Source organism: Acipenser ruthenus, chromosome 18, assembly GCF_902713425.1.
Source record: "Acipenser ruthenus chromosome 18, fAciRut3.2 maternal haplotype, whole genome shotgun sequence".
NCBI lineage: Eukaryota > Metazoa > Chordata > Actinopteri > Acipenseriformes > Acipenseridae > Acipenser > Acipenser ruthenus.
In genome coordinates, this window is record NC_081206.1 from 22,420,549 (window position 1) to 22,433,711 (window position 13,163).

The 13,163-nt window shown below is 37.8% G+C and overlaps 1 protein-coding gene across 3 annotated transcripts in view; it reads left to right on the plus strand.

Moving 5' to 3' along the window:
• Positions 1 to 13,163, plus strand: part of LOC117422997 (chromatin-remodeling ATPase INO80-like) — a 46,784-nt gene that overhangs the window by 31,753 nt on the left and 1,868 nt on the right. For 2 of the 3 annotated variants that reach the window (XM_058991563.1, XM_058991564.1), the window contains exons 27-35: positions 3,704 to 3,831; positions 9,750 to 9,844; positions 10,056 to 10,128; positions 10,506 to 10,664; positions 10,888 to 10,990; positions 11,106 to 11,194; positions 11,279 to 11,434; positions 11,730 to 11,889; positions 12,307 to 12,522. In XM_058991563.1, coding sequence (XP_058847546.1) covers positions 3,704 to 3,831; positions 9,750 to 9,844; positions 10,056 to 10,128; positions 10,506 to 10,664; positions 10,888 to 10,990; positions 11,106 to 11,194; positions 11,279 to 11,434; positions 11,730 to 11,889; positions 12,307 to 12,522 — 1,179 coding nt within the window. The remainder of the gene's footprint in view (positions 1 to 3,703; positions 3,832 to 9,749; positions 9,845 to 10,055; positions 10,129 to 10,505; positions 10,665 to 10,887; positions 10,991 to 11,105; positions 11,195 to 11,278; positions 11,435 to 11,729; positions 11,890 to 12,306; positions 12,523 to 13,163) is intronic. The other variant, XM_058991565.1, reaches the window with a different exon arrangement.

A 13,163-nucleotide genomic window follows, 5' to 3' on the forward strand; every position in this document is an offset into this window, starting at 1 on the left:
GATTAACCTGGCTCAGGCTTTAGAAGGACGGGGTTATACATGTGCCATTTATCTGCCATGATATGTATAAATAACAATGTGTATATGCTGACGCATGTGCTATTGTCATGGTTTCTCTGTGTTTTTGTTTATGTAGTTATCGATTTCAAGTGTAAACGTTTTTGTGTTGTTGACCTTTGCTTCACTACATCAAGCTGTTTGCCAGGGGATCTTCCGTCATCTTCCAGCCTTTGGTTTGCCTAAATGGAAACATGATTATTTTAATAATATTATGTATAATAAAACAGAAATTGCGTGTCTGCCATTTCCAGTAAGTAGTAAACACCCGTTCTGGTGGATTTTTAATTGGGTCAAACACCGGTCATTTGTTTGCATAAGACATTGAATTACGTGATGTTCCAGAAAGATTGTTTTGGGTATAAACAGTTTGGTTTAGCTAAATGATGCTTAGAACAGTTTACTGTACCCATAGAAAGGGTGTTTGTATAGAATTGAAACCTCGAGAAAAAGATGAAACTCAAATTGGTCTGTTACGACAATTGAATAAAATGTGTTTCAGTCATTGCTTAATTCCATAGTTTTAAACATTGATTTAAACAAATGCTGTATTCTATTACAGTTGTAAGTCATGCAGTGTGATGGTAAGATATGTTCCATTGGAGAGAATGCTAATCTGAAATGGGCTGTATGTAGAGCACACTTTTGCAGGACTGTTACAATAAAGTTACAGACAGCACTGAATCTTTCGTTTTAAAATCTTGGGAACTGGGCATCGTCATAACATTTTGACTTCAGCTTCAAACTATGCCTGGTAGACAGTGTTATTACTGTGGCTGGACTGCATGATATTTACACATTACGTTATGCTGTATTTCATCATCAAAACCTAATACAATTACACACAACCCAGATTGCAGTGCCTAATGATGTTAATTAGATGACTTTTGATGGTGAAGCATGATACAGTTTGTATTGTCTTTTCTGTCTCAAGCTTGCATGCCATATTGTTTATAAATGTGTTCCTACAGGGCAGTATAATGGAATGAATCAACAGCAGCAGTTTTATAACTGTGCATGTGCTATAACGTACAGTATGTATTGTGATTGTATCCCTATGGGGCTAAATACTACCAGAGAATGTTTGCATGTGTGATCATTTACTGTTCAAATTAAAACAACATTCAATCAAATAAAAAACATACAATGTTGGCTTGTATTAATATATTAGTTCAGGATTTAATTTTGTTTATTTATTTTATTTATTTATTTATTTTAAGTAATCTGTTAGTTACAAGTTACTTAAACAAAATTGTTACAGTAGTTATTTTGAAAAAAAAAAAGTTACAGTTACAAATAGTTACTTCTCAGGCACAGTTTACATTTTACAAAGATTTTTTTTTTCCGGTTTGGTCAGGTTGCAGCTCAAAATATTATTTGAAAATCTATCAAGCTATCAAGCCCACTCATTCCCTCCTCTGAAGTAATTATCTAGATGATATGAAAAGTGCATTCATGTGACATTTAAGTTTTGATTCTATATACACAGTGTATATGTAATTCAATAAATACAAACACATACAAAATGAGTCAAGTTTGGAAGGATGAGCTGAATCTTACCCACCCCCCAATCTCTCTTTGTACATGGTCATATATGTATTTGCGCCACAGTGTTAAAAAAATAAATAATAATGATGAGAGAAAATTAAATGCGGTATGATATACTACTTACAGGGATTCTGGATTCCATGTAATTGCACTAATGTGCTTTTTAGAAAGGTAGGTTATAGGTTTTAGATGTGCCTCTGTCCTGAAGATGATAATTTATTACAGAAGCCTTGGCTTCATTAAGGCTCTGATTTGTTCCTTTATGACACAACAAGCGGGTGACCTTCACCCCCCTCCACTGGAAAGAGGTCCGGGTTCATTAGCAGTACACATTTGCATGCAGGTGGGGAAGACAGAAGCTGCACAGATTCAAACTTTATGAAAAAATCTCAAAACAGAATCCCATTGAAAAAAACAGCCCAATGTTGCAACAAGCTTCTTTGTTGCATTGTGCAAGTAATATCAAGGTATTTAAAACTTCACTGTTCACTCAGAATCAGAGAAATATCATTTTCTTTACGCAAAAGTAAAAAGAAAACAGCACAGCTGCAGCAATGATACGAGTAGAAAGCCTTTACCATTAATAGAAACATCTAAAAGGATTCTCTAGTCAAACACTATTTATTTAACCCTGTTGTAAGTTTATGTATATTTTTTAAAACATGAATTGAATGTATTGCAAATCAGACATCTTGTAATCACTTCTTACAAATTAGAGTGCTTTATCTAATGCATGAGTGGGCTTGTATGAGTGTTAATAGACTCTGTTGCTACTGTAGCTTGCAAAACTATTCACAGCAGGGAGATAACTGTTCTGGATTGACCTCATGAGAACTGGCGAAGCAGCCACGACTGTCTGTTGCATTGGCCAGTTACATTTGTCAGAGAGAGAGAGAGAATAATGTTATTGTAGAGGAGTGAAAAGATTGCTGGATAAAGGCATTTTGTATTAACCACCAGCTCTACAAAAAGCATCATACATTTATCCCACTCTGGTTGTGTACAGATGCTTTACACCTATGAAGAGAATCATTTATCCAGTTGGGATGAAACTTTGTTAGATAAAACATTCTTTAGCACAAGGTATTGATAAAAACGTGGGTGTATATGGATGTGCCTGTCTGTCTGTCTGTCTTTACATACAGTATTGTACACATGTCTCACTTCCTGCTTGATGATTTTCTACTTATATCTAATATTATTTTACAAAATCAGCCAATGGTGCCAAATTAGCGCTCTTTTTTGGTTGGTCTTGTGAAGAGTGGTCTCTATGAATGGGAGTTCTGCTGAGGCAGTGTGCTCCACATGAGACCAGCACAGCTGTTAGATAAAGAGTGGTTTTCAAGTGCTTTGGCCTGGGTCAGCTTCACATTCGAGGTCTCTGATGAGGCCCTTCATCAACCCGTGCATAACCTGACCTCCCAACGCAAGGTCCCCAACATTTCAGTATCTGTGTTGTATTGGAAATATACTCAATGAAGTTTTTAGTGACATTATATATTTATGGCAGTTACTGCCATAAAAACCTTTATGAAAAAAAAAAAGTGCATTTATTTTCTTTTGGGAAATTTAACATTTATTCATAAATTCCTCAAGTCAGGTTATTGTAATATGACCATTTACATCCGTCAAAAAAGTCTCTTTGAATTATTATCTCCCACTTGGAATGCATAAGTGTATGTAAGTGCTTTACATATATCCAATTGAAAATACAACTTTGACATTCTTTAGCACAAGAGGGTTTCTGAATCTGGGGTTATATATCTGTTCGTCCGTGTATAGATTTGTACAGTAGTTCATGATGCTCTTTTTCATGAAACTGATATTGTATGTCACTGAAAAAATATGCATTTGTGGTGAAAATGACCTGGAAGTATATACAGTAAAAGAGTGTACGGTATTGCTGCACAACCCTTGAAAGGGGGAGATCAGCTGCACCTTTAACGCTGTCCAATAAACCCTATCTATACCTATATCCTATAATATTTATTCATAACTGGATATGCCCTAAAGAAGTTCACACAAAAAGGCAAGTGCTGAATTATTGCAGGTATTCAGTATGATTAACAGTGTGGTTTTTTTTTTTGTTCCTGTTCAGACAAGGAGACTTTGATTACAGACAGTGGGAAGTTGCACACTCTGGACCTGCTCTTGACCAGGCTGAAATCCCATGGACACCGAGTCCTCATCTACTCCCAGATGACCCGAATGATAGACCTGCTGGAGGTAAATGCAATGCATTGCAATGTCATATATTATTCTTTAGCGCCTTTCATGTAAAAGTGTAGTATAGATATTGAAGCAGTAGTATAAACTCTTATGGAAATAAGGTGTAGAACATACATGTTTCACATGGGTTTGTAGTTTAACCTCTTCATTATACAATATTCAGTGATATCTATTCTGAGCTGTTAAAAGTCCAGAATTGTTAGTTTGGTTCACTGCACTGACACCATGCAACTGATTTTTGGAGACTATAGTGCCTAGTCAAGAATTTAATAATCAAAGAATGCAGTAGGTTATATAGTAGAAACCAAGACTTCCTTGAGGGAGTGTTGCAATTTCTGTACATTTCCAATGACTACATATTTCTCTTAGGGATATATTGTTCAACTGAAACCAGAAAAACCCTTATTTGAAGGTGTATAAGAACCAACCAGTACTGTGGTTTAATTTCTGCAATGCTCTGGTTTCTATTTAAATTAGCCAACTTTCTCAACCGCCATGTGGAAGCAAATATTGATTTAACAGAACAATCCTCAGTTCAACAGAGCATTGTTTGCAGTAAATATGTCCTTAGTGGAAAAGCTCATGAAACCATGGAAGCATCAGTTCACAGCAGTGAAAACCCTACATTATCAATGCAGTAACTTTAAAATTCACCGTCGTTAATTTCTCTCTTGTGATTGGCTGAATGAGAGACAGTTATGGGTTTACAGTATCTAAACTAGCTATGTATTTGCATGCTGAGGTGTCTGCCTATCAGAGATTTTCTGAGGATTTTACACTGACCTGCCAAGTTTTTAAAACTGGAGGCACACAATTCAAACAAGTCTTGTCAGCCAGTGACACGCCAGCTGTTGATATCAATTTATTTTCATGCACTAATGCAGAAAATGGTGGCACTAATCACTCTGTTCTCCTCTGGTGGTTATTTTGCTGCCCAGTAACAGTGATAGCACATCTGCTGTGGTGAATAAAGTACCACAATAAGATTTAACAGTTTAGAGCATATATTGACCATCACCAGTTTGTCTGTATCTCATCTAACCGTTTTTATACTACTGAATAAGCGAAGGTATCCAATTAAATCCATCCATCGGATGTCTGAGGGAGTCATGATACTACATTGTAGTTGCTTTATTAACGTTGGGACATTATAAATTAATCATGTCAGCTACATCAAAGTACACTACTGCATGCATACTATAAAAAAATAATAGTAATGTAAAAATAATGTGATATCTTGTAACAATTGTTAGTCGCCCTGGAAAAGGGCGTCTGCTAAAAAATAAATAATAATAATAATATACAAAGAAAATCTGTGAAAAGTATTGGACAGTTTACAAGAGAGCATTTAAAAAATTCTATGCAATCATAAAGATTTTTGAGATTTACTGTCTTTAATGCAAGGATTATAGAAAGGGAGTTGATTTTTTGTGATATAGATATGGTTTCCGTAGACTCTCTTTGCAAGTTAACCGGGGTGTGTCATTGAATCAGACGGAAACGACCAATTTGACCATATGTTCTGAGAAGATGTTTTTCTTCTCCCTGACACCCTCTTGCCCTCTGCAGAACAGATTTATCAGTGTGGAAAATGGGTAATTACTGTGGCATCAGCTGCAGAGAGCAGGCAGCTGAGAGAGAGAGAGAGAGAGAGAGAGAGAGAGAGAGAGAGAGAGAGAGAGAGAGAGCTGCAAGGCAGCAAGCGATCAATCCCTACATAAGTCGGAAAGACATTAATATTGCATTGAAAAGATGTTATGCAGACTTATTTTAGTGATCAGGTGCCGATGTAAATACCAACCTATAACTCTGTATTAATCCTGCTGGTGCTTTCAACCAGGAGTGATGTATTGACCTTGACATTATAATACAATTACAATTAAACTTACAGTAGTCCTCAGAAAACCAGTTAAATACCTATCAGGATGGTGCTATTAAGATCCACCACTATTCAGATCATTTAAATAGACTCACACTTCATATCAATAAAGTGCCATCTTGCTTGGTCACATGATAAGTGAGTCACCTTCTCAAAATATCTCTCCTGATTGGTCAAAGACAAAATGTTTAGGAATCCTGTTTTCTTGCTGGGCTCACATATGTTTTGTGGATTTGTTGATAAGGGTCTTCATTTTTAGAGAGCTAATGGCAGTTTACCCTTATTGGTTGTAAATGCAGGTTTGTCATTTATTAGGTGTTCAAACTGCTACATCATGTATTGGAAGAAAATCCATCACACCGCAATCACTTTTTTTCTGGGGAATTAAATGGCCTAATGACTTACCATTTACCTGAAGTCTGACTGCATAGTGGAGGGAAAGAATGATGGTCATCTTGTGCAAAGTGGAAGCTGATTAAAGGGAAATCTGTCATAGTAGTTTCCTTGATCACTACATTAACTTAGACATGTGCACTTCCTCTGGAGTAAAAACAGCTCAAGAAATTCAAAAAGGCAGTTTTTTATCAACACTGGATTATCAATGGGTAGACACTCATTGTTATCACTGCTTTGATTATATCACACTTTCCTATGCAGGGAACAGCCACCTAAACTGGATTACTGCATATGGCTTGAGTTCCATCACTAGACCACTGTTGAAATCGTGTATTTAATGTATTTGGGACCCCAAAGACTATTTGCATTGTTGTATTGAAAGATTTGTAAACATAATTAAGTTTATTGAAAGCAGACATTCATATTAATTCTATTAGCAGGATCCTGAAATGCTCTCTTGGTTGCTAAAATGAATATGGGCTAGTCGTGATGCTTGAAGCGTGCAGTGAACAGTAATGTGTAATCTTATAGAGCATGCACATGTAATTCTACTCAGTCCTGAATTTGGATAATGACTTTGGCCATGTGTTTCAAATTTGTTGATCTGCATGTAGTTCTGTATTATTTTTCACCCTATGATGACTCAACTGCTTATAAAATTATAGTTACAGTATGAATAATTGAAATAAATACATTTGAAATACATGTATGTTAAGGGAAGGGTAAAGCTACCATTTCTTGCTTGTGTGATTCATTTTTGTTTTATGCTTTTTAATTATTTTTTTGTGGACTACACATTCAATCACATGTATCTAGCCCAGGTTAAAAATAATGGAATCTGGTTAGGTCTCAATTAGACACAGTACTCCATACCTTGTGAGACCATAGAGTTTAAATGGGAATATAGTTTAAGAGCTTTTTTTATTTTGAAATGGATCATTTAGATTGGATTTCAACATGAACATCTTGAGCAGATTTATTTCACATTTGCATATATTTCACCCAGAGTCCTGAGCTGATCCATCTCAGTTTGGATGATGATATTGACCTGGCAGCATTTCTGCCAGCCACCTCAGTGACTGTTATTACAGCTAAAATATGTTTGGCAAATTATCTTTAGTGGCAATGAAGTTTCATTACATTGGCAACCAAATGATTCTGTACTGAGGTGTAAAGGCAGCAAAAGGTTGACTACAATGGTATGAGGCTTTAGTTGAATGGTACCACATATTGTCACATACTGATATCGCACACCGTTGATTTGATCCAATACACACTGGTAATTCATTATGGTACCATATCGGTACCAGTTTGCTACAGTATCGACCTCTGTACAATATTTGTTCAAAATCTGCTGAGTTGGTAATGCTGTAGTCTATTGGTGCTTTTGCTAAGGGTACTGAAGGCAGTAGCAACCCAGAGTACTCTGTTATGATAATCTGCATGTTAGTTGAGGATGGGGTCAATTGTGTTAGTGGTGTATTAGTGGGTGGTGTGTGTGTGAGTGAGTGAGTGAGTGAGTGTGCATGTATTCACTGACTCGACCTAAATCTAATTTTACAGGGATAACATCATTACAAATCAGTCCAAAAGACTGTTCACAAGAGCACTGCTTCTTCATCATCGCCATGGCAATGACCCGCACTAGTATTAGAGGTCACATTGTGTTCATTAAGACCTCCAGTTAAACATCGACCAACGGACGTGGTCATAAATTAAGGGAACAAAAAACTGATGGATGAATAGTGAAAGATAGACACTGTGTAAAACAAGGATAGAAATATTGAGGTAGCCAAACCTACTCGATTTCAGTAAACTACGAATCATTGTTGAACAGATTATGTTGCAGCTTTCCATCCTGTGGAATTTGAGGCTGTCGTCATTGAGGAATGGTCAGGTATCCCTTTAGAACAATTTAAAGACCTTATAGATGACTAGTCCAGTGCTGTCCTGGCTGCCGTGTTGACAGTGTAGAGGCAGGTGTTTTGATCAGTGAGCAAGCAAACCGTTGCCAGCAGACAATGGTGTTTATTTATTTTTTTTAATTTCTAAGAACTCTGCCAGTAACCAGCCAGGTTCCAGGATATCCATATGTCATTACCAGCACGTTATTTGAGATTTGATCATCACAATGCAGACACTGTGCTACTGGTTATTCTTCTGCCTCTTGTAAATGATTTGCAGACAGTACACCAGACTGAAGAATAATGCAGAAGTTATTTGGCAAATGTTCTTTAACTGTAATGGGTAAACAAGAATAAGTTTGTGTACAATGTCAGTTGCCTGCTTTCCTTCAGTGGTGATAGTCATTTACGGTAGTGCATTACATCACCAGCAAGAAACAAAAAAGTATCACAGAAGTTATTGTGCAGTAAATTTCACATTGCATTTTCAGTTACCTGGCATAATTTTAAAAATATAATACTGGTACCTGGAAACCTTAAAACAAGTAAAAACAGTCACAGCACCTGCCTAGTCACAGATAAGTTTGATCTAATCACACAGCTATACTGCCTCAAGGCTTGTTGTGTGATGTGTGTGTTTTGTTTTTCACGGAGCGTAACTGGTAGCAATAGATTTTAGTTTCTTTGTGCCAGGATTAGACATTTTTAGGAGATAATGCCTGTAGAGGGCAGCACAGCACTGTGTGCATGGTTTTGCCTCATAGCCATGGTTTGTTGAGTCAGTGCTGTGAAACCTACCCTAGGATTACATTTTAATTTTGGCACCTCTATCCTTATACAGTACTGGATTTAAAAAAAAAATCTGAACAACAAAACAATCAGCAACTGTGATAATGATAACTGATCATGTTTGGGGTTTTATGCAACGTTAGCATTCCATAATTGCACGCAGTTGTGGTACTTTTGAAAAGCCACTAGAAAGATAGCTGTGTCATAATCCTTGGGTTAGCCACATTATTAAGAAGAAAAAATCTGCAAAGCTTTCACAAGACGTATCAGTTTAGGGGATCCTTTGTCTTACTCTTAAGCCTAGTGGTATCTGGGAATTTTAGCTACTTAACTACATCTGCTACAATACTTTGCTTTTTTTTTTTTTTTTTAAAACCTCTATGTCTACCTTTTCCCATTTTGGCGTACACAACACCCTACCAAGTACATACACACTAAATAAACAATGGGAGACAACAGCAGCACTCCTTTTATAATATTTTTAACTCAGTATTTACGATTGAGTGTTTAGACTCCTGTACAGTATATTCCAGCAGCCCTACAGTCCTTCAACAATGCCAGAGGGTGACTGCCTGATTCTGTTAGATGTTTCTGGAACAATACCAGTTTGGCACTTCTATCACTGTTTGGGGCTACCGTGCTGGTCTTTTACTCATTTGCTAAAAGCTAATATTATACTCATTAAAAGCTCAATTGTTCTTCACTATAATACCAGATGTTCCTTTGCCAGTGCTGCTTCCAGGCACATTAAATAAAGCATACTCCTTTACAAAGGAAAGTGTTTGTTCTCAACAGAGCAAAACGTATACAGTGTCTCTACAAAATGATAGTTTGAGGAACCAAAAGTAAGAGGCAATGTTACATTTATTTTAGCTGTGTTATAAGTATCTTAAAACAACAACACTCCCATAAATCATGAAATTCATTTCTGTATCTTTTATTTCCAGGAGTATATGGTTTTTCGCAAGCACACTTACATGAGGCTAGACGGGTCTTCAAAGATTTCAGAGAGGCGTGACATGGTGGCAGATTTTCAGAGCAGGTATGTCTCCAAGCATTCACAGAAGTGGAACAAGAAGCAGTCTTTTTAATTGAATTGCTGTTATGTTTTTGTGGTGATAATATTTATTGGGTAATCACTAAAATATCATTACACATTAGAGATGCAGATAAGCCTACAGAAACCCTTGCAAGTAAGACCTGCTGTCACCTACATCTAGAGCAAACCCTTGTGTTTTTTCCCCCTTTCCCAGAACCGATATCTTTGTCTTCCTCTTGAGTACTAGAGCTGGGGGCCTTGGCATCAACCTGACAGCTGCTGACACAGTAAGTCTAGTGTTCCCTTACAGTCTGGAGGGGTGTGGCAGTAAACAGCACTCCACCACCAATAATAAATAAAGCAAACAAAACTGGAACAATGCCGAGCTGAACAGAATTGAGATGAGAGGTTTTAGTTTTTCTTCTGTTACAGATGACAATAATGTTAAGCACTGCTGGTGAGATCAGAGAACTAAGATTCTTGTTTGTGCACTGCCATGTTCCAGCACCAGCCCTCAGGCAGTGTTTATATGTACTGTAACCTACCAGAATTTTAACTAGAACTTCCATTACAAAATCAGATTCAACTATTAGAGGCCTCACTTGTGCACCAGTTGTCTTGGTTATAAGATATTTTAAATAATGAAATAACTAATGTTTTTCAGGTTATATTTTACGACAGTGACTGGAATCCAACAGTGGACCAGCAAGCCATGGACAGAGCCCACAGGCTGGGGCAGACCAAGCAGGTGACTGTGTACAGGTTAATATGCAAGGGGACAATCGAAGAGAGGATATTGCAGCGAGCCAAGGAGAAGAGTGAGGTGTGTGCAGAGATGTATTGCCTTCATTTTTAGATGACGCTGTTTCAAACGTGTTTGTAATGCATGGTTTTCAAGAAAAAATACAGTACTACTACACAGTATAATTAAAATGTACAGTTAACCCAATATTATCTGTCTCATGAGCATTTTGCTTGAACAGTACCAGTTATAAAACAAACTGTAGCAAAGTAACAATGTTTTAACTGTCACATTGTGCATGTAGATCCAGCAAATGGTGATCTCGGGCGGAAATTTCAAACCAGACACTCTGAAACCAAAGGAGGTGGTCAGTCTGTTACTGGATGACGAGGAGCTGGAAAAGAAATGTAAGACACTGTAGTTTTGTGTGAAAATTACATCATATAAACTGATTTCTAAAATCATAGGCTAATAACCTGTGTTGCTCATGTTAAGTGTTTTCATTTGGTCTCTTTTCCACAGTGAGAATGCGGCAGGAGGAAAAGAGACAACTGGAAGAGTGCAATAAAGTTAAAGATCGCAAGAGAAAAAGAGACAAATACGCTGAGAAGGTAATGTTTTTTCCAGGATCTTGGCACACCATGAATGGCGAAGTGGAAAGAGTAGAAATAATTCAAGGTCTTGTTTCTCCTCAGAAGAAGAAGGAAGATGAGGTGGATTTAAAAAAGAAAAAAGAAGGGGTGAATATTGTCATTCCGTTCCTGCCGTTGGCAGACAACTCTAACCTGTCTGCAGACGGAGACGATTCCTTTATCAGTGTGGATTCGGCAATGCCAAGCCCCTTCAGCGAGGTTAGCAGAAACTCTTGTACTGATGATTTGTATGAATGCAAGCAGTATTGTCGAGGGTTACAACTCTCTGAAATAATTACCAAGTCAAAACCAAAATGCATTTGTTCATGAGGAAGTGTCACAACCAAAATAAACAAAGCATAATCTGCTGTTGGGAAGAAGTGTTTGTTTAGGTGAACATTTCAATATTATTGCTCTGAGTTAAGGGCTACAAATACAATTTTGTATAATACTATAGTATTCATAAACACAGAACAGAGCCCAGTCCTTACCCCAGCACTGCCCCTCCATACAGATCTCAATGAGCAGTGAGCTGCTAGCAGGATCGATACCCGCGGACGAGAGCAGCAGTGACATGCTGGTGATTGTTGACGATCCGACATCCTCCGCTCCCCAGTCTCGGGCAACCAACTCGCCCGTATCTATCACAGGCTCTGTGTCTGACACCATAAACGGTGAGGAAAGATTCACTTGTGCCACTTTTAAAGGATTGGTAACACCCTTCTTCCACCACAAAGAACAAACAAGCAACCAAAATATATACTGTATTCCAAATGTCTAGTTTTGAAATGCACATGCAGTTTATATTGGGCAATTGTTTAGCTATACCAAAAAAAAAAAAAAAAATTGTATTTTGATGGCCTGGTACAACTATGTGCAACCCATGTGGATGGATGATTGACCTACTTTTTTATAGTTGAGTCTATAGCATTTAACTAATGAAATGGTCTGGCATGACCTTTCCTCGATACAACAAAGTGATTCTGTCAAGGCTCTAAATCAGAAATATGCTACCGGAGGCTGTGTAATGGTATTTCACTGTTTTAAAACTGCCTCTATTCACAATAACTTTCCCATCTTGTGTTTTGAAGGCGTCTCCTCTCAGGACACGTCGAGCCCGGGGCGTGGAAGGTCAGGTCGTTCCCGCGGGCGCCCCAAAGGCTCAGGCGGAGGGACCAAGTCAGCTGGGAAGGGGAGGAGCCGCAAGTCGACCGCAGGAAGTGCCGCAGCGATAGCAGGGGCCATGGCGGGAGCTGCAGCTGCCTCAGCGGCTGCTTACGCAGCATACGGTTACAGCGTATCAAAAGGTGAAACATTCTGGAACTGTGAATGATAACAACAAGGGGAATCTACAATTTATATAGCAGCTTTTATGGCAAAAAATGACTCCCATTTTCAGAATAATAATGACTCATCTGTAACTTTCAACACAAAATTATCAATTCGGAGTTAAAATTAGAATGCCTTCATACGCAAAAATGTTTGTCCGCTTGTTCTGGTTTCTTTGAAAGTTTTACCTCATGCTTTAAATAAAGAAGCACACCGTTTTATAGCAAACCGGTATTTTAATTTAAAAGAGAATTATGTCACCTTCAGTTCTCCTCAGCTGTGTGGGGAATTGCTGCGGTGAAGGGGAAAAAACATAACTGGACAATCTACTGTAAATTGGGGAAAAAATCGGGGGTCAAATAATAAAAAAGAAAATGATGTCATCAAAATGATGACCATTGCCTTACTTTCGGGTAGTCCGGCACATCCTTAGTCATCTCACCTTTTCCCATCCCTTAAATGCCGCTTTTCCTGTCAACCAGTTGCTACCCTAATGGCAAAGTTTGCAGCCGGTGACATGCTTTTACCCCAAAGACGAGTGAAATGAAGTGAAACTGTAAAGAACTACCTGAAAGTAGTATGCAAACTGCTAGAGGTGTTTAACCTTGTATTGTACCAG